Raw genomic sequence first — 27857 nt, 5'->3', positions numbered from 1 at the left:
ATCAATTCAAATAACAAAAATGCTTATTTCATACAACTACTTGATTGGAATAAATAAAATAAAATAAAATAAAACGGTAGCATTTTCTCTGAATTAAACCTAAACTAAACTGATACTATGTCATTTCAAATCCCTGGTCTGTCCCACTATCAATAGTAATAACAGTAACAACACACTCAGCAAGTGCCAGTTATGATGCTAGGATATCCACTGTCCCAACTACGCCTCCCAGCAACGTTATCATCCCATTCTACTGATGAAAGTGCCAAGAGTCAGCACTAAGTAACCGGCCCAAAGCCACACAGCTGGTAAGCTGCAGATGTCTCTGACTCCACAACCCATGCTCGTGGCCACGGGATTCACAGAATACGATAAAATAACAACAATCTTTACTTAGCACTTCCTGCGTACCAGCACTGCACCTTCTCCTCTGTAAGGATTATCTAAGTGAACCCCCACAACGACTCTGTAGACAGTTACAGTAATTACGCCCCCTCACACCGGAGGAAGCTGAAGCTCTGACAGACAGTCACGATGCTGGTACGAGGCTCAGGCAATAGGAAAAGTCTGCCATTTGGCTCTGGAGCCTACACTCTTAAGCGTTATGATACAAAAATAATACTTCTTGAGAAACTTTAAACAAAAGCCAAAATTCAATGTGATTCACTCTAAGGGCAGTTTACTTCAGAAAACAGACCAAGTGATTCCTTATCACACAGAATGGAAGCAGTCAGTCAATTTGGGGGTTAGGGTTCCAGCAGTCAGCAATCCTCTGGAAAGACATTTTCCTAGTACCCAACATTATTCCTCTGGCAAGCCCACTGAGGATTCTGAACCAAAAGTGCTCCAAGACCTATCGACCCAGGTGAGCACTTCAGCCAGAGAGCATCTGCTCCAGTCGGTCAGGAAATTCTCAAATCAGAACCAGCCGACCCAAAAAGCATCACTAAATACACACTGCCATGGGTGACAGAGTACACCCCGGGGAAGAAAGAAATCTTGACCTAAGCTAGAAAAGTATCAAAAATCTAAATGTAGGAGAAGAGTTGGATACTGAAACAGACATAGGATGGAGCATTAGATCTCATTAAAAAGAATGTTTCTGGGGCCAGCCCCATGGCCTAGTGGTTAGGTTCAGCACGCTCCGCTGTGGTGGCCCACGTTCGGATCCCGGGTGCGGACCTACACCACTTGGCGGCAGCCACGCTGTGGCAGCAGCTCACATACAAAACAGAGGAAGACTGGCACAGATGTTAGCTCAGGGAGAATCTTCCTCAAGCAAAATAAATAAATAAATAAGAATGTTTTTGAAGAATGTTAATTACCTAAGAAGCTGTTCACGACACAATGCTAAGTTAATATACAGGATATGAAATATAAATATAGCATGATATATCTACCTATTTATATTTCAAAAAAACAAAGAGAAAGATAGTCAAAGTCATAACTGATGAGCAGTGATTACAGAGGAGTGACTTCTGTTTTCTTCATTAAAGATTCTGGTACTTCTCAAATTTTCTAAATACACTTTACGTTGGAAATAATAATCTTTGCTCATCTGTAGCGTCTAAACTTTCTGTACTAAAACTCTCTCTCCCACGCAGTCTTCCAACCTGCAGAAAGGCTGCGGATCCCTGTTTGCAAGCACACTTGCACTCAGCACACTGCCCCACCTGTCTATCAAGTGTACAGTGTCGACTGGACTTCTCAGTCGCCCTCACCAATTACAACAGGACCTCACACTTTGAGTCACAAGTGTTTATTTCATGATGTCAAGTAAAAGTCTCAACTGTAAATTACCTCTACAAACGGAGAGGCCCTGTCTTTATGCTAGCAAAGAATATTGTAGCACATAACATTATAAACACTACACACGACCTGTTAGTTACCTGAAATTTAAGTCAGAAAGACTTAAAATAAGGGCTATATTAATAGCAAGTTCATTTAACTAATACCTAATATGGTATTAAAAATAACAAAAAATTCCCATTTCTTAATGCTAAGTGTATTTTGTGCTAGAGGCTCTATTCTTACTCTGAATCCAGCCTGACAGACGCACGGGGCCCCCTGCCCACCCTCCTGTGCACCTGTAGCTAGACGCAGCTAGATGCAGGCGCGATGTCACGTACTCACAGAGAAGTCTCCACCTGACGCTCACTACAGGCGAAGGCAACTCCATCAGAAGCTCCTGTAACTCTCTCTACACTCTATTCTTGAAAGGCTATCCCTTTTTAGGGACAGGAGCTTTTTACCCTCAAACTAACCGAAAGCCTGCAACCCCAGCAGAGCCTGAGCAAACCTATTTCTACACTGTGGGCTGTGTGACACCCCATAGCAACCCAGAGGAAATCCGAGGATCTGGGGGCAGCTCTCAACAGCGGCCTGATCACAGGGATGTCACAACCAATGACGAGTAAGTCTGGAAAGTTCTTCTCAACCTGGCAAGTCAGCGTTCAGTTGTCAGCATCACTCTCCCCTCCCCGAGAACACAAAAATAGGGCCATTTCTGGATCCATCAGCAAGAAGCACCAGTTGAGAGTTACGGGGGAAATGAGTGTGGGGGCTGAATGAGCAGAGCTCTGGAACCCTCTCTGTCCACTACCCTCCCCAAACAGAGCAGTTACCTTCTTATCTGCTCACATATTTGGCTTCAATCAGGATTTCATTTGAATGAGAAGTCTATTTTGAAAAGGATTGAAAAAACCAATGATACCTTAAAATACGTATTTTTCTCTCTCAAATATTAAAGATATTCGAACTCATCAACATTAAGAAAAAATAACATACATAACTCATTACTTTGCAATATGCTTTTCTGATTGAAAAGGCATTAACATAATTATGATATATATACCCAATTCAAGCAATTTCTTACAGAAAAATCAATCCTTGAACTATATCAAGATGTATTCTCATCTGCTTGACAAACATAACGAATAAGAATTTTTAACAACTCCCAACACACTGCTAAAGCAGAGTATAAAATATTTTCTCACTAGCCCCACCCTCCCTCCTGGATTTGGTTCCCACGACCTTCCACACCACCTCAGGCTCCACCCAGACTCTGAAACATCTGCCCTGCCCTGCCACCTCTACCTGTGCTCATTAAGCTCCCTCTACCTGGCTGGTCTCCCAGACCTCATCTCTACTGGCCAAGCCCTCAGACTCAGCTCAGATGCCACCTTCTCAAAACCTTTCCTGATCCCCTCTAACTAAACGCAACCTGCCCCTTCTCTCGATTACCATAACGCATGATTCACTGTAATGACATTTAGCTTGTAGCGGTTCCCATTCGAATTATTTCGGTATTATTTTTAGCTTTTTTACAAGCTCTTGAAGACAAGAACCATCTCTCACTGTGTTTTAAGCTCCTATCCAAGTCCCTGCACACAAGAGTCCTCCCGAGATACAGCAGCGCTGACCGGAGCGCCTCGGGCCAGTGTCCATCTGCTTCATCTGTGAAATGGGTACAGAAACAGCAACTCCCTCACAAGACGGTTGTGAAGAAAGTGCTTAATTCAGTTCTCAACACATACAAACACTCAATAAATAAATTCTAGCTGTTTATTAAAGGATCTTCTAAAAGTCTGCGAATAATAACGACTTCTTCAAGGAAAATCTGTTCAGAATGGAGACACTCCAGGCTGTTTCTGAACAATGATAATGAGGCATCTGGAGAGCAATTAACCACAAAAAAGCAAATCTGAAATTTTCTATCATTTAAAAAAATTACATTTAGAAGCTCAGTCATTTTCTCCAACTTCCTAAGTACAGAATTGATAGAAACCTGAGACTTAAAAATACTGGGAAATGAAGTTAATTGTGTTAAATGCCCCTGTATTTGTTGAGCTGCCTTTTCTGGTCCTCACCCAAACCACATTCTCATTGGGGCTTCTTCGCCCATCGCTCCGGACCTCTGCTCTCATCTCCTTTAGCCAACAATCCACGGGAATCTGTTGACATACACAGTCACTGGTGCCCAAGACAATTATTCCAAAGACAGGACAGCAGATGACCAACACCTCTTTCCTACTCTCTACCACACCCCCACTAGAAGAGTGACTTTGAAGCGATGTTTTTAACCACTATCTCGTGTCACCTCAAGACACGAGGTCACACTGTAAGGGTCACTAGATCTGACCACCGTGCAGCTGCTTTCGAGACAGCCGAACATCTCTAGTTAGGGTGGCTGGGAGAAGAGCACTGAATTTAAGAGACAAAATAACAAGCAGAGATTGTGTAGGAACATGCACACCTCGGAAATATCACAGGGTCAGTTCCAGACCACCACAATAAAGCGAATGTTGCAATCATAAGTGAGTCACTCAAATTTTTTGGTTTCCTAGTGCATATAAAAGTTATTTTTACACTACACTGTAGTCTATTAAGTGTGCAATACCATTATGTCTAAAAAACACTTCAAGGGCTGGCCCGGTGGCGCAAGCAGTTCGGTGCGCGCGCTCAGCTGCGGTGGCCCAGGGTCGCAGGTTCGGATCCTGGGCGTGCACCGACACACCACTTGTTAAGCCATGCTGTGGCGGCATCCCATATAAAGTAGAGGAAGGTGGCCACAGATGTTAGCCCAGGGCCACTCTTCCTCAGCAAAAAAAAAAAGAGGAGGATTGGCATCGGTTGTTAGCTCAGGGCTGGTCTTCCTCACAAAAAAAAAAAAAAAGGTAAAAAATAAAAATAAATAAAAAACACTTCACTGATAAAAAATGCTAACCATCACCTGAGCCTTCAGCAACTTGTAATCTTTTTGCTGGTCGAGGGTCTTGCCTCAATGTTGATGGCTGCTGACTGATCAGGCTGGTGGTTGCTGAAGGCTGGGGAGTCTGTGGCAATTTCTTATTAAGACAGCAATGAAGTCTGCCGCATTGATTGACTCTCCCTTTCATGAACGATTTCTCTGTGGCATGTGACGCTATTAGACAGCATTTTACCCACAGTAGAACTTCCTTCAGAATTGGAGTGAATCCTCTCACACCCTGCTGCTGCTTTATCAACAAGTTTATGTAACCCTCTAAATCCTTTGTTGTCATTGCAACAGTCTTCACAGCATCTTCACCAGGAGTACATTCCATCTCAAGAAACCACTTTCTCTGCTCATCCATAAGAAGCAACTCCTCATTTGTTAAAATTTTATCATGAGATTGCAGCACTTCAGTCACATCTTCAGGCTCTACTTGTAATTCTAGTTTTCTTGCTGTTTCCACCACATCTGCAGTTACTTCCTCCTCTGAAGCCTGCAGCCCCTCAAAGGCCTCCGTGAGGTTTAGAATCAACTTCTTCCAAACTCCTGTTAATGTTGATATTTTGACCTCTTCCCATGAATCACAAATGTTCTTAATGGCATCTAGAATGGCGAATCCTTTCCAGGTTTTCAATTTACTTTGCCCAAATCTATCAGAGGAATCACTATCTATGGCAGCTACAGCCTTACAAAATGCATTTCTTAAATAATAAGACTTCAAAGTTGAAATTACTTCTTGATCCATGGGCTGCAGAATGGATGTTGTGTTAGCGGGCATGGAAACAACACTCATCTCATTGTAAATCTCCATCAGAGCTCTTGGTTGACCAGGTGCATTGTCAATGAGCAATAATATTTTGAAAGGAATCTTCTTTTCTGAGCAGTAATTCTCAACAGTGGGCTTAAAATATTCAGTCAACCATGTTGTGAAACAGATGTGCTCTCATCCAAGCTTTGCTGTTCCATTCATAGAGCACAGGCAGAGTAGATTTAGCATAATTCTTAAGGGCCCTAGGATTTTCAGAATGGTAAAAGAGCACTGGTTTCAACTTAAAGAGTCACCAGCTGCATTAGCTGGTGAGAGAGTCAGCTTGTCCTTTGAAGCTTTGAAGCCAGGCATTGACTTCTCTCCAGCTATGAAAGTCCTAGATGGCATCTTCTTCCAATATAAGGCTGTTTTGTCTACACTAAAACTCTGTTGTTTAGTGTAGCCACCTTCACTAACGATCTTAGCTAGATCTTCTGGATAACTTGCTGTAGCTTCCACATCAGCACTTGCTGCTTCACCTTGCACTTTTATGTTATGGAGACGGCTTCTTTCCTTAAACCTCATGAACCAACCTCTGCTGGCTTCAGACTTTTCTTCTGCAGCTTCCTCACCTCTCTCAGCTTCATAGAATTGAAGAGTTAGGGCCTTGCTCTGGATTAGGCTTTGGCTTACAGCAATGTTGTGGCTGGTTAGGTCTTCTGTCCAGACCACTAAAACTTTCTCCATTATCAGCAATAAGGCTATTTTGCTTTCTTATCATTCATGTGTTCACTGGTGTAGCACTTTTAATTTCCTTAAAGAACTTTTCCTTTGCATTCACTACTTGACTAACTGTTTGGTACAAGAGGCCTAGCTTTTGTCCTGTCTCAGCTTTCAACATGCCTTCCTCACTAAGCTTAATTGTTTCTAGCTTTTAATTTAAAATGAGAGACGTGCAACTCTTCCTTTCACTCGAACACTTAGAGGCCATTGTAGGGTTATTAATTGGCCTAATTTCAATGTTGTTGTGTCTCAGGGAATAGGGAGGCCCAGGAGAGGGAGAGAGATGGGGGAACAGTGCAGCAGTCAGAACACACACAACATTTATTAAGTTCACAGTCTTATATGGGTGCAGTTTGTGGCACCCCAAAACGATGACAACAATAACATCAAAGATCACTGACCACAGATCACCATAACAAACATAATAATAATGGAAAAGTTTGAAATACTGTGAGAATTACCAAAATATGACACAGAACAGGAAGTGAGCAAATGCTGTTGGAAAAATGGTGCCGATAGACTTGCTCGATGCAGGGTTGCCACAAACCTGCAATTTGTAAAAAAACACAGTACCTGCAAAGTGCGATAAAACAAGGTATGCCTGTATAGCTTTTGTGGTGGCTAAGGCAGTCACCTGGAAGTGTCTAGAAAGTAGATGGGAATTTGAGGCTAGATCTGCCAAGAGTGGTGACGAGGGAGATCCACTCAGGTAAAGTAACGGCACCACAGCAGCCTCTGCATAAGACTTGCTCATTCCCAGGCCCCAAAAACTCATTTTTCTCTCCTCTACTTTATAAGTCATATTCTCTCCCCACTTTTAATCCCTCTTGTCTCTGACGACTCTTTCCCAGGTTTAGGTATCAAACCCGATATACAACCCCGGCCTCATCTGACTCACCACCACTCCTACATTAGACACAGTGAATCCCACGTGAGTGCAGTTTCCACACAGTGTCACACATTTCTCTCATTTGCTTGCCTCGTCTCACTAGTTTATAAAGCTTCCTTGAGTTCAGGGTTAGTATATATTGTTTTGTTTTGTACTTAGCATAGTGTTATTAATAACTTAATAATTCCAAGACTGAAAATGGCATCACAGTGGAATTTCCAGTCAGACAGGAAGGAGTGGAAGAGACGAGAGGCCGCATCTTTCAGGGGACCCTGCACAAGCAACAGTAAAAGGAAAGGCAGTCTCACCTTTCCTAAGCAGCAGAGATTGTGCTGGCTTGTCCAATCTTACCAGTCCAAAGCGACGGGGTTAGGGAATTTGTCCTGTGACGAGAGAGAGTGCAGGACCAGAAAGAAAAGTCCAAGACCAATCTGCTCCACTTCACCCAGGTACCTCTAGTTTTGCCTCCTTTTCCCATCTCTGGGGCTCAGTGTCATCAGCTACACGATCTCCAAGGCCATTCCTACTTCAAGAATCCTATGAATCTACTGAAAGTGAACTAAACTGTCCCATCACCCCATCACAAGCGATCCGTAACTGCCTGCACAAGTTCTGTGTCCATTATGATGGAATGAAGACTAAACAGTGTATACTTGCCCCCTGCTTTCACGGACAAGAAGACATAGCTAATGTTAAGTGAGAAACGTGGAGAACAAGACGTGGGGTGCAGGGGAAGGTCGGCCCTAAGCTAACATCCATGCCAATCCTCCTCTTTTTGCTGAGGAAGACTGGCCCTGGGCTAACATCTGCGCCCATCTTCCTCCACTTTATATGGGACGCCACCACAGCACGGCCTGACAAGTGGTGCATCGGTGCACACCCGGGATCCAAACCTGCGAACCCTGGGCTGCCAAAGCGGAGCTCGCGCACTTAACCGCTGTGCCACCAGACCGGCCCCAAGACATGCTGTTTTGCTAAACTTGAATACTCCAGCCTGTCTTTAGTTTCCCCTTCTTGCACATTTTATTGGAGGACAGAGGTGTTTAATTAAGGATACGCAACAAATAAAAATATAATTATAATTTGTTTTCATCCATAAAAAGTTGTCTATATATGAAAATTTTTTCCAATAATAAAAATAACATTTAACTATAAAATCTCAAACAATTTTAAAACACAAAAAGTAGAAAGTAAAAGTTACCCATCTCCCACTCCCAAAGATATTTTATTTAAGAGTTTAGCACACATCATTCAAAATCTTTTCTTATCTATATACACAAACTATATTTTTACATAAAACGAAATAATACTGTGTAAATTTTACAACTTGCTTTTTCACTTAACAATATATACTATAGACAGCTTTTCATTTGAATTTACATTGACTTACCTTATTCTTTTTAAAGGCTGCCACAGTATGCCATTGCATACATGAAACAAAATTTATTAAGCTCTCTTTACTGAGCCTGATTCTCTCTCTAAAATTCGCTACCTAAGTTTGAGTAAGGTAAGAAGTAGTCACGAGGCTGAGAGCTGACAGCATGATTCATGCAAGCAGAGCTTAATAAGACGAAGGAAGGCTAACTGACCATCACCTTCTGCACTCAATATTCGGCTGCCAGCAACACTTCCTTTTATCCTATAATTACATGGACTAGCTTTTTCTCATTTCAAGTTTCAAAATTCCCTGCAATCAAAGAATTCTGGAAAAAAAATTACATGAGCATTTTCTATTTGATTGTTTCACTTCAGGCTCTAATTCCTTTCTGGCAACAACACATTTGGCCCTGAACCTAAACACGCATGCAACAAGACCAGTGGAATTCATGGACAGCATGAGGGGAAGTATCACTTTGATATTTCAGTCAATACACATGGTTAAAATTGTTCAATTTAAAATACAGCTTGCCAGATAAGAGTAAAAGATACTAGAATATTTAAATTAAATACTTCTACTTTCCAAACATTTAAGTCATCCGCACCCCAAGAAAAGAAATATATTTTACCCTTACACCAGCCCTTAACAAACCCTACGAAACAGGAGGAGAAGTAGGACAGTCTGCGTGTTGATGTTAATAACCTGTTCTAAGAAGGCCGAGCCTTCGGTTCCGGAAGGAAATCAAAGCACCTCACCCAAGCAGCTCATACCTTATACAGCGGGCGACGCACGTCGATGGGACAGTTCTGTATCACTTCATCAACAACGTCCGAGATGGATTCCATAAAATCTGGGTTGGCAAACTAAATTTTACACAAATATAAAAGAAACATGACACATTTCTCTCAATAGGACAAAACAAAACTCCTGAAAAAGTAACTTTAACAAATACAGAATTTACTATACCTTTAAAAGCTCCACATTGGAATGAAAGACACGTCAAATGAATCCCATGTGACTATGTGTGCATGGAGTGATGATAACATATGTCCCCTCAAGAGATGAAATGTGTGGGTTTTGAGAAGGAAAAATATCAAACAGTAACAAAGGCCACTGTGTTATGAACACGCAATGAATCATGCCAATAAGAGACTGTAAAAAGCATGTACACGATGTATATGATATGTAATGAGAAACGCTGAGTATATCACTTATGAATATTAGTATTATGAAAAAATTAGCCAGGATATAAGAAAAAAAAATCAATGAAAAACCACTGTAACCTGGGCTAGAAGACTGGTGGGAGGGGGATGTGATGCTGGTGGCTTTAAAATGAAACAATCAACATGATAACTATCATGTTACTAAGCAAACAGCCTTAGATTCAATTCTATAAGTTAAATAAGCTAAAGTATAAATAATTCAATTACATTACATTTGAAATATGTTTTAAAAATCAAGGAAAGCTTTAAGGTACAGTAGTCTGGAGGGAAGAAGAAGGTAACATCCAGTTGCTCCCCAGCCAGACATTGTCGGTTTTACGTCTATTTTAAATCAGTAATATCAAAGGCACAAGTGAATGAGTATGATATTACAGTAAGGCATACATTCTGTGCCTCCTGTGTACAAAACAGTCACATACGTATCTAAAAATAGGCAGCAGTTTGTAATCTACCTATTGAATATAAACTGAATTAACCAGGAAAATACAAATAAAATGCATTTTATTTAAACCTTAAAATGTTGCCTCTTAATTACTGCTTCTGCAAAAGTAGTACTAATTCTTTCTGATTACTGGTTAAAATGACAATATCTGTAATTCCTAAAGACTGACTAATGGAAAGGCTGGTCCTCAGACAGAAGCTTTAACTAACTTGCAGCAGGGAACACAGCAGGACCAACTGTGCTCGGCTAACAAGTGGGATTAGGAAGGACGATCACAAAAGATGGAAAGGTTATATGTTATCCCCTTTTATACAGAGGCAACTTTCATTTGGCCCCTGAGGTTAACTAGTGTTCATATTAGTATGAGATTAATTTCAATTCCATTATCTTCTAGTGCTCTTAAAACTTCTTTCTAACCACTCGTGATATAATCAGTCGTTAACTATTTTAACAGATAATCAAGTCTCTGGAGAGGCAAACAGAAACGGTCAATCAAGCAGACAACGCACAGGGGCTGTACCAGTCTGCAGAGCAATGCACACCAGCCATCCTCACTGAAAGGCGGTCATCTTGCTCAGTGACCAACTGATCCTTATGCACACCAGGTGGCAGTATCGCTCCGTATATGCCATACCTCAGCACACTCAAAAAGCAAACATCTTACCTCTGGATGAAAGAAAATTTCAGGTCCCAGGAACCTTTCGTAGCCAACATCTATGATGAACTTCTTCTGGTTGATCGCATTAATACCCGTGTACTGTTTGACCCACTTCCGGGGATCCACGTCATACTTGGCAAATTCCTTGACTATATCAGGGCAAATGTAACAGTATTTCTCCTGCACACAAAGACGTCACCAGGCATTAACAACTACCCAGAGTCTCTTCCCTCTGGCAAATACTTAGTAACCCCAAGCATTAAACACACCCCTGAAACGAGTCCTGCCCACACACCGTATCAAGCCTCATATTTTCTCATCTTTCGTAGTAGACATGACTATGCGCTGATTTTGGACATTAAATCTGCTTTCTTTGCAACCTGGCTATTAATCTCAGCCTTACTCGATCAAATTTTTTGACGTATTATCTGAAATATTGTCTAAAGATGTCTACTAAGTATCATGTCTCCATCTCCTCTTTCCTTATTCCTCTTAGCCCCCACATGACACCTGCCCAGGCACTCACTGCCATCCACTGTGGACCAGCAGACCTGCACGTGGCCCAATCCACTGAATGTGGTAGACTACATCCTGATGCCCACCACACTCTATCAGCTGTTCATTAACCTGCTGTGCAGTTGGACACAGCAGAGTCATGGGCTCCACGACAAGGATTTATTAAGTGCCTAGGCACGTGGGATGCACAAGTGAACAAAACACACACAGATCCCTGCCCACTGCAGCATATGCTTTGCCTGAGAGTCAGACAGTAAGCAACAACCATAATAAATATGTAAATGACATGGCATGTTCTAAGGTGGTAGGGACCATGGGAAAAAGCAAAGGCAGACTTAGGCAGGAGGACTGGAGTTGCCGATTGGAGTTGCTCCTGCAAGAGAACTTGCTGATGGTTTTCACCTTCGCACCAGCAACCAGCCTGAGACGTGCGAAGCGCTTCCGCAGCATCAGGTGATGCTTAATTGGGGATCTGTGGGTCGATCATCTGTCCTTAGAGCTAACCTCAGCAAAGCAGCAGGTGGCACTTGGACGCCAGCTTCTGAAAGTAAGCTTCCTGCAGGCAAGAGCCAGGCGGGCTCTGCTCAACACCTGGCACTGTGTCAGGCACACAGGTGGTGCTCATAACACATTTTGAAAGGAACTCTGAAGGTGTTTTCATGATATTAAAAGTTACCTAGAATCCCTGAAACATTCTAATACCATCCTTGATAAACTCCAGCAGAATTATAAGACTACTGGGCAAGATTTGTTACACAACTCTGTGTTCCCTGATAATAGAGAGTCAGTCCATACAACTTTATAAATCTACCAGGCTGGAGACAAAAACATTAAGCTGTCCTTAGAGGCCCGGTCAATTTCTTACGGCACCTCCACTGGCTTAACTGATGGCAGGAAATGCCTCAATAAAGTCAGGTGGAGTGCAGCAGTATTAGTCTTAAGTTCTGGGCTCATGCAGCAAGGCTGGTGTGAACCATGATCTACACAGCCTCAGGCCTGCTCAAGACCACAGGAGACGGCCACGGTGGTAACAAGATGCAGGGGTAACTCGAAACCACTCTTTCCAGGATCTCTCTACAGAAAGAAGTGAGACGAGCACTAACAGCGGGGCTAACCCCCACAGCAGGGTCAGTGCAGGCAATCTGACGAGTATAAAAGGAGTCTCTTCACAGCTGAACGGGCCAGCTCCGACTTCAGGGTCAGAATTGGACCCCAGAGAGCCAGTGAGTCAAGTAAATGCCACCGACAGGACCAGGAGAGCAACTCACAAGTCATCACACTCAGGAATCTTTACTGAAAAGGGAACACTTGCTCACCAGATCGACCCCTGAGCATTGGGAACAAGAGGTTCAATTCTGATTCACATTTGTAACAGATCTGGGGTGGCGAGGGAGCTTGGATCAAATATCCAAATTTCTTTCATTGAAGAAAGGCAAGGAAAGAAGAGGGAAAATCTTGGCAAATATTTTAGTCTAAAAACAAAGTCTTATGATACTTCTATAAAGTTTCCCCAGAGGAAAAGGACCAACTCCTCCAGTGTGCCCTGGACTGCCCTCTCCCTGGAAACTCCAGTCCCAGGAACACCAAAGCAGCTGGCCACGCCACTCGCAGGAGCCCTGACCTACACCAGTGCACCCTGTCCTAAAAACACCTCTGTTTTTACCAAGAGTGTCATGCAAAACGGGGGAGTCATCTCTGATGCTTCCTTTGCTTCAACCAGGCTGGGCTACTGGTGCCTAGACGGGAGAAAAGCGGGGGGGGGGGGGGGGGGGGGGGGGCGCTGAGAGGGTGTTAGGTTCGCCTCCCCTTAAACTCCTCTGCAGCTTAAAAACTGTGTTCTACAAGAAAGGATATGCTCGAGGTCACATGTCACATCCCACACTTAAATTCTCCAAAAACAAACAAAATCCCTCCCTCTTCATCTATACAATAATTATCCCTGCATTACTAAGAATCTCTTGCAATCTAACAAAAAATAATCATTTGTCCTGATTTTGCCACCTGAAAAGTTCCTTTAAAAAGGGTCAAATGCTACGTATAGAGTAATACAGAGACTAAACTGATGGCCAGTCAAGTGAACATTTTAAATCAGGACCAACAGCCATTTTTCTCCTAATCTTATTGATTTAATTTTAAAACTTCCTATAACTTTTCTAGCATGGTAACTAGAGTCTAGAAACTACAGGTGGATTTTGTTTAGTGATTCTGGATCCTAGAACAGCATTATTCTTAAATGTAATTCGCAGGGGACAGAACCACACACAACTGGTACTGGAAATTACTTAGAATACTGGTGACTTTACAGGATTCCTAGCCATCACTGTTGCTGCTGCAGTTTGCTCCCTATTCTAGAAATGAAGCACGGAAGGAGACGTGGAAGACACGTTCAGTTAACTGAAGGTCCTCTCTAATTAGGCCTCAATTAAAGTATGCTGTACACGCACGCTGGCGCTCAACACCGGCCATCAGGCTGTTCTCATTTACAGCTGGAACCTCCACAGGCATTTACGTTCCGAGGAAGAGGCTAAACTTTAGTCCTTCAGCCCCTTACCTCAAGTGGTGAACAGATCAAGACCCACATTCTCGGGGAGGGGAGAGGAAGGAAGGTGGGAGCAGGGTGAGGGCAGAAGGGAAAGTGTCCCAACACCATTTCGCTCTCATCCCCAAACCGACCCAATTTCCCGTCTGTTTTTACCTTAATGGCTTTTGCCGTCTCCAGTGACTGCTCAGGAGGGATTCCCACCTCCCTCTCCCTTAGCAGCTGTTGAATGAAATACGTAATATCTCTACCTGCAATCGGGATGTGTTTGATGCAGCTTCCAATTACATAACCTTCTGCCTGGGGAGAAGAGGAACAGAAGGACTCGTGTGAGTAACTCCGGCGGGGAAGAGCTTCCCGGACTCTCAGTGAGATGCCTGCCCCTCACAGCATTCACAAGCATTTCCTGAGCCCCACTCTGCAAAGCTCAAAACTGGAGGCCTTTTAAAATGACTGCACGCGCAATGCCATTACTATAACCGTAGACCCCCCATAAGCAACCAAAATGACGCTTTCACGAGCAACGGGAAGAGAAAAACCACTCAGGACAGTTCATTTCCAGAAAGCAATGCTGCCTGTCAGAACACCGAATCCAATCGCATTGTTTGTTCCTCTAACAAAAAGGAAAAGTTTTATCCATAAGTTGTTAAACCAACTATAAATCTACTTATAGTTAAAAGTCAACAATTTGGTTAGGTACGCAGGACTTAGACTCTAACACGCTGGATTCAAACCCCGGTTCCACCTCCGTCAGCTGAGGGACTGTGAACAAGTCTGTTACCGTGTTTTGGCCTCAGCAGCTTCATCCATAATATGGGGCAGTAATACCCCAGGGGTTTACAATACAGAATTACTGAAACGCAGCAGGTCAGGCACAGAGCACTGGTTTTGGCATGTATAAACTACTCAATAAATGGTTCCATTTATGGTATTAAGAGCCGTACTTGTCAGGAATAATTCTGAAAAGTCCACCTGAACAGTATGCTATCTGAGACCAGCGCTGGCCAGGAGTCGGGATCCTTCCACTCGGCTGCCTTCCCGAGCCAGTGAAGCCTGTCGGCCAGCGCCAGGAAAGGGAGCTGCAGCCGACCACCAGCGGGCCAGGACCAAGAGTTCACACGCCTGCAGCACGCAGCTCGGCCTGAGGCCCCCTCACCACCTTCCTGTGGGCACAACTCACCACGGAAGCCACAGGCCTGGGCACAATCCAGTGTGCTCTACGGGGGCTGCCAGTCAGAGCGGGTAACTGCTACCACGTTTCATCAGATAGAGAAGAGACTCGGTCTTCCATGTTACAGCACTGGCTTCCGTGCCACATGTCCAGTGCGAGCGGGAACGAAGGGAAGTGCTGACTGCACTCCACCGAAGGATTACAAGCACTGGACAGAGGCACCAGCTAAGCTGCAAGGACAAATTACTGAATTCCTCGTATGTTTTTTCTGATGTACCTAACTGCTAGAAGTAAGAGAAGATTTGGCCTTTCCACAGAGTCCAAGTTATTTGTAAAATATTTTAAGATGGAGATAAAAGATATGCACAATTTATTAAAATAGTAAAGATCAACAAATTCATTAGACTATTAGCTCTCTAACACAAACTATGCACAATTATTATATTCTATGCATTACATATAACATATTCTACAATTAATTCAACCAGTGTTAAATAAGTATCAGCTTCATCACAGCATGAAAAACATTAAAACCACCCACATGTCCAACGGAAAGTAAATCAGTGAATTATGCTATATCCACATGATGGGCTATTATATACGTATTAAATTTTTTTTCACAGAATATTTAACCATAAGAAAAAATATCAGAGATAAATCAATACTCAAAATATAAATTTAGGATTATATTATACAATTAGAATACAAAACCAGACACAGAATATTCCAATTTTGCTTAAAACACGTACACGTGTGTGTCTAAGAAAAAGAGCTTAGAAGGCTATACAACCAAAAGTATAACAACACAGTTCTCTGGGCAGGTTTACGGATCATTTTATTTTCTTATTCACATTTTCCTATTTTATCCAAATTTTGTACAACAAATGTAATTTTTATAATCAAGAAAATAACTCAACTAAGATACAGATAAAAATTTTAAAAACAACCTTCTCTGTGGGCCTGTACACACTGTGAAATTTGTTTTCTTTCCTCTCCTCCATCAGACACACGGCACAGGCAAGGGAGCAGGGCCCACCAGCCCCCTCCCTGGATCTTGTCTGCACTGGTCTTCTCGGGTACGACCTCAGAGAGGAAGCTAGACGCCTGACTCTCCCCATCAGTGTCACATGTCACGTGGCACTAACTTCTCAGGGACCAACAAAAGGAGGCAGTGTTTTGAGACTGGCTTGAAGGTGCTCTGAGAACGGAGAACACTCTGCAGGGCGTCACTCACACCTGCCCGTCCCTCCTTATCTCCATCCCCGTGCAAAGGGCACACTGTCAGGGCCACAAGGATGGGGCCTGGTGGAATCTGGTTTTTCCCTTCCTGTCTGTCAGCACATCAACTGTTAATCCTTCCCCTTCAGTGATTTCTGACCTCGAAGGAATTAAATCATTGGCATATTAGTCATCATTCCTCCAACTTCCAGAAATGAAATGGTGACGATTTTTTCAATTAAAGAAAATGAATTGTTTAAAAAAAACTTTAGTTTGCATTTTAAAAAGGAGCTACACACACACACACACACACATCATATATGCAGAAAATGCACTTGTAATATACATAAATAACTAGTAACAGGGTTGCCTCTGAGAAGGGGATCTGCAGGGGGAAGATCAGGAACGAGAGCAAGTCTGACCTTCCACTGTATACTCCTCTTTGGACAGTTTCAATTAATTTTCAAAAAAACAAACTTTAAATAACATTTAAATACACAGTTCCATTGGACCAAAAGAAAAATACAGATGTCTCTTGAAGCCGGAATTCAGAATCACGTCTCTAATATTTTGAAAATTAAAACCAAAAAGTGACACTGCAGAGAATCCTGCAAGTCAAAACGTACAATCTCTCCTTCTTGGATCTTAAATAAGTTTTAAAAAAGAAGAAGCATTTCTCTAAAGCATGAGCTGGTTAAAGCTATCCACATCTTGTCACAGAACACAGAGATAATCCTTCAAGTGGTAGTGCACCACACCTACGAATCTGATATCCAAGATGATGTCTATCCCGACAGCTCAGAATGTAAGCCAGGGACACCCTCCTGGTGGTGGGACACCAGGGGATCAGGCAGAGCCCCCGGAGACCCCAAACAACTGCTGATGTCCCGACTACTGAAATGTGCCAGTGTGAATTTAAAATCACCAATGCCACGGATATTGGGCATATTTTTCCTTCTCATCTATCTGGGTTTAAAAACTCTTATTACCGGGTTGGCCCCGTGGCTTAGCGGTTAAGTGCACGTGCTCCGCTACTGGCGGCCTGGGTTCAGATCCCGGGCGCGCACCGACGCACCGCTTCTCTGGCCATGCTGAGGCCGCGTCCCACATACAGCAACTAGAAGGATGTGCAGCTATGACATACAACTATCTACTGGGGCTTTGGGGAAAAAAAGGAGGAAGACTGGCAATAGATGTTAGCTCAGAGCCGGTCTTCCTCAGCAAAAAGAGGAGGATTAGCACGGATGTTAGCTCAGGGCTGATCTTCCTCAAAAAAAAAAACCAAAAAAAACTCTTGTTACCTTTTCTAAGTAGAGATATGACGTTAAAGTAGTCGTATCTCAAAATCATTTCAAGTGATTTTAGTTATAGAAGGGTTTTTTCTTAATTTCTTCCCTTACCTCAAGTCAGGTGAGGCCTACAGAGAGTGAAGCACTGAATATTCCGCTTACCACTGGGATAGCGTGGGTGACCCCATCCCCGCTGTCAATGACGATCCCCGTTAGCGTACGTTCGCCAACTTGTCGAGACGTCCAAGACGCCGCTAAGGCCAGCACTGCCTGGACGAAAGACACAGAAACTGTCATCACACAGGGAAATTTTTCTTGAGTATTCTGCCTATTTGTTCTCAGGTTCAATCAGCTCTTTCTTTCTTAATAAGTCTGAGTAACTCTTTCCCTTCCCTAGCCTGCATCTTCCCCCTAAAATTCAAATTCCAAAATGAACAACTAACACACAAATTTAGTATACTTAAACTGCAGGAGTCAAGTTTTCAATAAAATAAATTAAATTTTTACAAAGAAAAGCCAACGAGAAAGGAATTTTATTATGGAATCAGAAGATTTTAATTTCTAACCCAATGGTTCCCACTCTGGGTCCACAGACGGGCTGCAGTAAGATCACTTGTGGAGTCTCTAAAAGGACAGATTACTAGGCCTCACACCCAGAAATTCTAATCTGGTAAGGACAAGGTTAGTGGTCCTCAACCTTTTTGCCCGCCAGGGGACATCTGGCAATGTCTGGTGCCATTTCTGATTGTCACACTTGGGGGAGGGGAGGCTGGGAGTGGTGCTTCTTCTAGTGGGTAGAGGCCAGAGACGCTGCTAAACATCCCACACCGCACAGGAAGGCCCCCATCATAAAGAACTACCCAACCCACAGTTCTGAGGTTGGAAAACCTTGGTCTCAGATGAAGCCTGAGAATCTGTACTTTCAGAAAACACTCTCCAGGTGACCTTGATGCATAGACCACTTCGAGGACCACTGGTCCAGTGTTTTCTAAAGTGTCTCTCTATTCCATGGAATATAAATAACCTAGGGGAGGGGGATTATTTCTGGTTAATAAAATTTGGAAGTTTGGGAATAAACAGATTTCTTCAATGCAGGCATTCTCAGAGCCTTTACTATGCTGCTACGCACAGTGAATCATCAACAGAGGCTACAGCATGAGGCATCTCCCAATTTATTTTTCTTTGCAACTCCTCCTTTTTCTCAAGAGTAAGGAACTAGTATTATACAGAAAACATTTTGGGAAACACCTATCTCATTCATTCCCCAAAATTTCAGGCAGTTCCCTTACATGGGGTGGCAGAGCTACAACCACCACCAAAACCAACAAAAACTCCCACACTAAGAAGAAGTAGCTTCAAAGGAAGTTCTGCAAGCTCGTGGAACCACAGGAGCCCAAAAGCCATAAGGGGGAACCCTCTAAAGGTATTTATTTTGTTTTTTAACAGATTCTATAGTATCTTTTCTTTTTTAAGATCAGAAGTGACAGAAGCCTTTCACTTTACATCTTGATCTCATTACCCAGAGAAAACTACTTTAGATTTTAATGCATATAAAAAGACAAAGCCAGACAAATTTTATACCAACAGGATAAATATAAAAACATAAACCATTGAACACGTTCTCTACAGTGTTTGAGTCTGAACCTGAACAGGGTGGGTGTGTATACGTGTGTGCGCGCGTGTGTGTGTGTGTGCACGTGTGTGTATGTGCACGCATGTGTGTATGTGTGCACATGTGTGCGCGCGTGTGTGTATGTGTGCACGCGTGTGTATGTGTGCACGTGTATGTGTGTGCACGTGTGTGTGTTGAGGGAGTGGGAAAAGGAAGACCACACAGCACAATCTCACAACAAAGAGCCTTTGGAATCACCATTTCTTCCACTATTAGATGGCTAAGGTCTTTCGGGAATCATAAAAATCACTTTGTTTTTACCTGAACTGCAATGTAGAGTCCTGGTACATTAAATGACTCAAACATAATTTCTGCAAGATATTCTCTATTTTCCGGTGTATTCAGTGGAGGTTCTGTCTGTAAGAAAACAAACATTCACTATATTTAGTGTTCACCCAAATTTCACGTAATTACATTAGAATTAAAAAAAGTTAACCTAAAAGCATGTTAATCAGAATGCTGTACCACTCCCTGATTTTACAGATAGAGTACACTCAGAGTGATTAATTAAAGAAATCTGGCTGTAGATCTTAAAAGCTTTAGAGTTAAGACCTCTCAAAACACTTCTGCTCTTATTAACCACCCCAAAACAAGAACAAGTTACAGAAAAGGAAACCATCCTCGATAACATAACACTAACACCCTGAAAATGAACAGACCTGCAGCAAGTTGCCAAGGGCAGTAAAAACTCAACCAAGACAAGTAAGGACACCAAAAGAGAACACCAGGGACTTCAGATCTCAGGCGAATCACAGTTCTCCAAAGAAGAGCAAAAGCAGTAGCCCACGCTTGGAACAAGAAGATCAATGTGAGCAGAGCAGCTGCAGAAGCCTCCCCAGTCCCCACCGGCCATCTGAGCACAGGAGGCAAGATTAGACGAAACACCCCTGCCATCAGCTGCAAGGCAGAAAAATCCAGGGCAGAAGCAGCTTCACCCAGACACTGCCCTGCCCCCAGGCCTAAACTCTTGCACACGGCTACGCCAGGAAGAATTCTCCTCATTCAAAGATGAGGAAAGAGCACAAAGAAACTAGCGAAAGGCCACATGAAAATACTAAAAGAAACAGAAGGGAGAGAGAAAAGTAACAGAAAAACAAATGGCAGACAAAAAACATACACCCAGAAAAATATAAAAACAAAGCAGATGGAAATCATGACCAAAGACATTTCAAAAAATTCAAATATCTATTTTAAAATAATAACCATTATCAAATAGGAGGAAATGACAGGATTACAGAAAGATTAAAAGAATAAATAAACCTGCTTTTTGTCATTCAGCAATATGTTGTGGACATTTTTCCATGTCAATAAATATGGATACACATCACATATTTAAAGCTGCAAAAAAAAAAAAAAAAAATGAATAAAAATTCTCTGGACCTCCTGACAAAAAAAGTCCACGTTACCCTTTGTTAAGGACTGAACTGTGCCCCCCTAAAATTCCTATGTTGAAGCCCCAACCCCCAGTGTGACTGTATTTGGAGATGGGGCCTCTAGGGAGGTAATTAAAGCTAAATGAAGTCATAAGGGTGGGGCCCTAATTCGACAGGACTAACGTCTTTATAAGAAAAGGAAAAGACACCAGAGGAACACACGCAAACAGAGGAAAGGCTGTGTGAGGACACAGCGAGAAGGCGGCTATCTGCAAGCCAGGAGGAGAGGCCTCACCAGAAACCAACTCTGCCGGCACCTGGACCTTCCATCTAAAGCCTCCAGAATTGTGAGAAAACAAATGTCTGTTGTCTAAGCCACCCAGCCTGTGGTATTTTGTTACGGCAGTTCAAGCTCAGACACCCTTAAATTGGAAAGAGTACAGCCAGCCTCGGCCGTCAGCACAGACACTCTAACACTGTACCGGGGACCATACTTACAGAGTCTTCAGGGCAGAAAGGTCTGACCAGAGAATTCTACATCTCGACGCACTGTCAATCACGTATGTTGCAAAAGTACAACACCTTTAAATATATAAGAACTTGGAGAATTTGGTTTCCATGAGCCCTTCATGAATTAACTATTAGAAGATAAACTTTAGCCAAACAAGAAGAAAGCACGAAGTACAGCAAAGTCGTACAGTGAGCAATTAATCCGTTTAACATGTAAGACTAAAGAGTTTTCTTTTCTGGGAATTACAGTTATAGAACAGAATGTAAATGTTATAAATTAAAACAGAAATAATATCAAGTTGAGAGGTGTAGACGGAAAGAAGGAGCGACTATAAAGATACTGATACCCTCTTATCATGGAATCAAAAGGTATTGTTTTAAACTGATAAAGTATTAGAGGCACTACTATACATAAATTTATAAATGTTAAAATGAGAATCAGTTTAGTAGCATAATCAATCAAAAGCAGGTGGCAGAGGAAAGGAAGAGGAGCAAAGAAAATGTGGAAATGTACCCACTTGGTCACTAATCACAGCAGAAAGTAGTTAATCACCCCTAAACAAATACTGGGTAAATGTATTATATAAAAGTATAGTTAAATTAAAATATGTAAAAAAAAAAAATACCAAATTATTAGAAAGAACACACACCCAATACAAAGAGAAAACCAAGCCTGAGTTTAAAAATATTAATACATACATAAAATATATTAAAAACAAAAGCATAACATAAAGTAAAATTGCTGGACTAAGACCAAGCATGCCTGTCACCGCAGCACGCCACCCCAGCACGCCCCCACAGCATGCCACACAAGCACGCCCCCCCAGCACGCCCCCCCAGCACACCACACAAGCACGCCACCCCAGCACGCCCCCCTCAGCACGCCACACAAGCACGCCACCCCAACATGCCCCCTCAGCGCGGCCCCCCCAGCATGTCCCCCCAGCACACCACAGCAGCACGGTTAAAATGAGAGCTCTGGAGTCCAATCAGCGGGGTCAAATTCCAGCCTGCGATTTTACTAAGTTTGGAAAGTGACTTTCTCTCTCTGCGCGTAATCAGCACCCCCACCCCACAGGGCTAGAAATGTGAAGGGAGTCAGCACTTACAGCAGCACCTGGCACATGGAATGTGCTCGATGAAGGTGAGTTATTATTACTAAAATCATTAGCAAGTACAAGTGAGAAACTCACCAACTAAAAAGAAAAAGTCTCTCAGCTAAGACCATAAAACAAAATCAAATCACATTCTACTGCAAGAGACCCATCTAAAACCAGGTGCCTCAAAAAGCCAGAAGTTAGCACTGCCTGTAAGTAGTAGAAGATCAGAAACAACCTGAACACCCATCATTAAGGAGCTGATGAAATCAATTATGCCACATCCATAAACTATACTTCGCAGCAATTAAAAAGGATAAGCTCTATATGTGCTGATATGAAACAGTCTCTATGACAATCTCTATTGCTTCGGTTCTGCAAGATAGAAAAGTCCTAGAGATCTCTTATACAGCAATGTGAATATAGTTAACATTACTGAACTACACACTTAAAAATGGTCAGGAGGGTAAACTTGATATTAGGTTTTTACCACAATTTTTTTTTCTTTTCTTTTTTTTTTTTTTTTTTTTGCTGAGGAAGATTCGCCCTGAGCTAACATCTGTCACCAATCTTCCTCTTTTTGTATGTGAGCCGCCACCACAGCATGGCCACTGACAGACGAGTGGTATAGGTTCGCACCCAGGAACTGAATCCAGACTGCCAAAGCAGAGCACGCTGAACTTAACCACTAGGCCACCGGGGCTGGCCCACAATTTTTTTAATTAAAAAACAAGGCGTATAACAGTATGTATATTTTGTTACCGTTTATATAAAACCAAAGTTTATGTAGACTCCACACGTCTGCACACAGTTATGTCTGGAAAGATGAACCATTAACTGGTTAAGAACTGGTAAAGGTGGTTTCCTCTGGGAAGGGGATCCGGGAGGCAGAACAGAGGCAGGACGAGGCGTACTTGCCCTGGACATCCTTCTGCACCTTTTGAATTCTGTGCTGTGTATTATTTCGTCAAACAAACAAATCTGGCTATCAACTAGCGGCCTGCTTTATGTAGCTAGTGATGCAAAGCTCAAACATAGCACCCCGAGTAAGTTTTAATCATTTTCATTAGAATGAATGTATTCCCTGGATGAGAGAGAGAAAGCAGTCTTAAAAGATGGGAGAGAAATAATGAAGTCATGCTCAAAAGAGAACTGAAAGTCACTCAACAACATATCACTTATTTTAATGTGCCTACCTCAAGGGGTTGAGATTAAACTTGCACAGAGTTAGCACTATAAGTGTTAGCAATTACTATTTTACATTTCTTTCATTTAAAGCACATGAGGAACAGCTGCAGGCTCCAACAGCATTGGCTACAATCTCTCTCTTAAGGTACCTCCTACCAATCTGAAAAGTGGGCCTAATAACTACCTATCGCAGGGGTGTGGGTGGAACTAGATAAAGGAGTGAATGCATGTAAATACTTGGGCAGGGTGACGGGCTGCGTGCACAGCGAGTGCTCAGTCAAGTCCACTGTAATTATCAACAATGTCTCTCGTATATGAACTAAAGGGATCTGTGACATTTTTTCTCACCCTGAATAGGAATCCAAGCACCTTAATATTAAGTTAACTTCATAAACAAAGCATTTAAACTGAGTGGAGGGGAAAAGGATCAAGAGAGCCAGGTGGAAAGGTACGCAAAGCAAGGGCACGGTCAGGAATGTCTCCTGCCCGCAGCTAGGAGCGGCCTGTTTGGTCTCAAGCAAAAAATGAGCCCACAGGAGGACGTTCCCAACGGGAATTAGACTGATCGGGCTCCCGAGTCTCCCCGGGTTTAAGTCCAGCATCAAATGATGTTCCACACAAATCCCAGATGGATGAAGATTAAGTATAAACATCAAAGGAAAAGAGGTTTATTACACAAAAATTCAAAGTTATAGATGTGCAAAATATAACCTACAAAGGCAAAAAAAATGAACTGAGAAAAAAAATTTGCTGCTGACAAAAGCTTCCTATCTATCATACGAAAGAGTTCACAGAATAAACAAAATGTGGTACCTACTTACGACAGAATATTATTCAGCCCTAAAAAGAAAGGAAATTCTGACACACGCTACACTGATGAACCTTGAAGATGTTATGTTCAGTGAAATAAGCCAGTCACAAAAGGACAAATACTCCAGGACTCCACTTATGTGAGGACCTAGAGGAGTCAAATTGATAGAGACAGAAAGCAGGACGGTGGGAGCCAGCGGCCTGGAGGGGAAAGGGGGAGTTAGTGTTTAATAGGGACAGCGTTTCAGTTTGGGAAGATGAAAAAGTTCTGGAGATGGATGGTGGTGATGGCTGCACAACAATGTGAATGTACTCAACGCCACCAAACTGCATATTCAAAAATGGCTAAAATGGTAAGTTTTATGGTATGTACATTTTATCACAAAAAAAATTTTACGAAAAAAGTTTATAGAAATTATAGCGATAAGAAAAGCAATGAAACATTTATATGTACACACAGGACATGAACAGCCAATGCACAAGAGGAAATACAACTAATAAACGTGAAAAATGTTTAAGGTCAAAGTTATCAAAAATGCAAATTAATAAGGTGAATTTTTAATCCACCAAATAATCAAAAATGATATTAATCAATGCTGACAAGAATACAAATACAGTGACCCTCCTGTGTACTGAGGACGGTGGTGTGCAATGGTTTGCTAAAGACTCACAAAATTACTAATACTTCTGGACCCCAAATTAAACACTGTAGCTCTTTTTAAATAAAAAATGCTCTAAATACAGAAAAACGGTACGTGCAAAGATTACTTTATATTATTTACTATAAAACCAAGAAATTGAAAACAAAAGTAAATGTCTAAAAACAGTGGAAGTGGTAAACAGAGCAGAAATATCCACAGGACAGATGACTATACAGCCATTAAAATGAGGGTTATGAAGACGGTGAGAAAATGGCAGGGAGCGATGGAGGATACAATATTGAGTGTGAAATCATATAGAAACATGGGTTAAAAGTTAAATGAAAATACACTAAATGTTAGCAATAATCAGGTTAATCTGATAGGATTGTGAAAAGTCCCATGAATATCTTCCAAATTTTCTCTATCACACCTTTAGACTAGAATGAGAAAGAACTGTTTACATGAGGTGGGAAGCCCCGGGTTACACTTGTGGGAGAAGACCAGCGAGACCCCTCACACAGCTTCCTATGTGTTCACCCACAGACAGAGAAACCTGACAGCAACACAGAGCAGGACACACGGCAGGCCTCCCGACACAGCCCTTCCCCGGCCCGCTGCTCCCTCACACGGATGACACCCCACACAGGCAGGATCCAGTCAGAGGTTTGAAAACAGGTGAATTCTCATTTTGCCACTGTCTTCAGACGTGTGGTCACATCATGATGGCAAGCACGCAGGTCACCTGGCCAGTATCCATCCTCCCTCTGCTTTCCTCCCAGAGCAGAGACCAATCACAGGAGGAGCAACAGGCCCTGAGGAAAAGCACTTCTCAGACTTCCTTGTAGACTGGGATGGCTAAATAAGTTCTGAAGAAAGAAAGAAGCAAAGCTGATGGATATGGCTTCTAGGAAAGCTCCTTACAAGGTTGAGGGTAGACTCAAGTAATAGACTCCCTCCTGCCCTTCTTCTTTCTTAGAACACAGAGGTGATGACTGGAGCTGCAACAGTCAATTTGTAATCATGAGGCACCCTTAGAATGGAAGCCATATGCTAAAGATATTAGAGCACAGAGATCCCAAATGACACCAGAGAGCTGCCATAGCAGCACTGGCCTCCCGACTACATATTTATTTAAGAAAAATAAAACCTCTAACTTGCTTAAACTAGTGTTCTTTATACTTCTATTACTTGGTGCCAAACAATTCACCATCTGTTAAGAATTTACATTAAAATCTGTATACTTCCATTTAATGGAAGATTTACAATATAATTAAGTTCTCCTGGCTCTTGAATCAAACTCAGCATTAGTAAGGCCATGTTCTCAGAGGTTCTGAGAACCGTCACCATCAATCCATTTCTTCCTCAATCCTCCATTTCTTCTGCTTACCACCAGTAACTGCTCCTTCGGAGACCGACTCAGCGGCTCGCGGTCTTTGTGGACGGTGCATATGCGCCGACTCCCTCTCTTCCAGCTGGAGCCACGGAGGGCGCAGAAGAGAGGAGAAAGAAGGTTCCTGCTGTGCCAGAAACTCTTAAAGAAAAAGCGAAGGAATTTCACAGAGCTGAAGATCAAGCGCCTGAGAAAGAAGTTTGCCCAAAAGAGGCTTCCAAAGGCAAGGAGGAAGCCTATCTATGAAAAAGCCAAGCACTACCACAAGGAATACAGGCAGATGTACAGAACAGAGATTCGAATGGCTAGGACGGCAAGAAAAGCTGGCAACCTCCAGGCACCTGTGGAACCCATCGGCACTTGTCCTCAGGATCAGAGGCATCAGCGGTGTGAGCCCAGAGGTCTGGAAGGTGCTGCAGCTTCTTCGCCCTCACCAGATCTTCAAGGGCACCTTGTGGAGCTCAAGAAGCTTCAGTGAGCATGCTGAGGACGACAGAACCATATACTGCACGGGGGTACCTGGACCTGAAGTCAGTAAATACACTGACCTACAAGTGTGGGTATGGCACGATTAACAAGCTCATTCCCCTGACAGATAACACACTGACTGCTCAATCTCTCGGTAAAGATGGTACCATTTGCATGGAGGATCTGATTGATGAGATCTATACTGTTGGAAAACATTTCAAAGAAGCAAACAACTTCCTGTGGTCCTTCAAATTATCTTCTCCACAAGGTGGAATGAAGAAAAAGACCACCCATTTTGTAGAAGGTGGAGATGCTGGCAACAGGGAAGACTAGATCAACAGGCTTATTAGAAGGACGAACTAAGGTATCTACCATGATTATTTTTGTAATCTGGTCAGTAAAGAAACAGTGACTTGCAAAACTTTCTTGCTTTCAAAAAAAAAAAGAATATCGTAACTGACAAACAATAATGTACAACAAAAATTTCACAGTAAAGAAAAAAAAAAAGACAACGACCAAATTAAATAAAACCTTCCCAAACCATTATTTATAACAAAATCTAAATTAAAGGTATTGATGGGGCCAGCCCAGTAGCATAGTGGTTAAGTTCACGCACTCCGCCTCAGAGGCCCGGAGTTCGCAGGTTCAAATCCCGGGCGCGGACCTATGGACGGCTTCTCAAGTCATGCTGTGGCAGTTACCATACAAAGTAGACAAGGATGGGCATGGATGTTAGCCCAGGGCCAGTCTTCCTCAGCAAAAAGAAGAGGATTGGCAACAGAGGTTAGTTCAGCTCAAATAAATAAATTGAAGGTATTGAGTTTATCTTGTTTTTCTTCAATATTGAATCATATAATTAAAACATCACACAAATGCAAGCTACATACACATTTTTACTCATAACAATGGTAAAATATCATCTGGTATTGATTCAAAAATAATCAGAACCATAAAAACCAATCCATATTTCTGGAAAAAGATAGCAAACGGAACACATGTATCTAATATTCCTCTACCCACATACCCCTCTATAACTGCAGTAAAGAAACTTTTTTAAAATATAAATCCTCGGGGCTGGCCCGGTGGCGCAAGTGGTTAGGC

General features: G+C 42.5%; 1 protein-coding gene and 1 pseudogene across 6 annotated transcripts in view; one reads left to right on the top strand and one right to left on the bottom strand.

Annotated features, from left to right (window-relative positions):
- Positions 1-27857, bottom strand: part of ACTR3B (actin related protein 3B) — a 143902-nt gene that overhangs the window by 80842 nt on the left and 35203 nt on the right. For all 6 annotated transcript variants that reach the window (XM_058533881.1, XM_058533860.1, XM_058533870.1 and 3 more), the window contains 5 exons: positions 19541-19636; positions 17770-17877; positions 14086-14229; positions 10881-11054; positions 9322-9414 (listed from right to left, as the gene is read on the bottom strand). In XM_058533881.1, coding sequence (XP_058389864.1) covers positions 9322-9414; positions 10881-11054; positions 14086-14229; positions 17770-17877; positions 19541-19636 — 615 coding nt within the window. The remainder of the gene's footprint in view (positions 1-9321; positions 9415-10880; positions 11055-14085; positions 14230-17769; positions 17878-19540; positions 19637-27857) is intronic.
- On the top strand, positions 22301-27134 carry LOC131422742 (60S ribosomal protein L7-like; annotated as a pseudogene).

Source organism: Diceros bicornis, chromosome 3, assembly GCF_020826845.1.
Source record: "Diceros bicornis minor isolate mBicDic1 chromosome 3, mDicBic1.mat.cur, whole genome shotgun sequence".
Lineage (NCBI taxonomy): Eukaryota > Metazoa > Chordata > Mammalia > Perissodactyla > Rhinocerotidae > Diceros > Diceros bicornis.
Note: the sequence above shows the minus strand (reverse complement) of the source record. Positions and strands in the feature narration are given on the sequence as shown.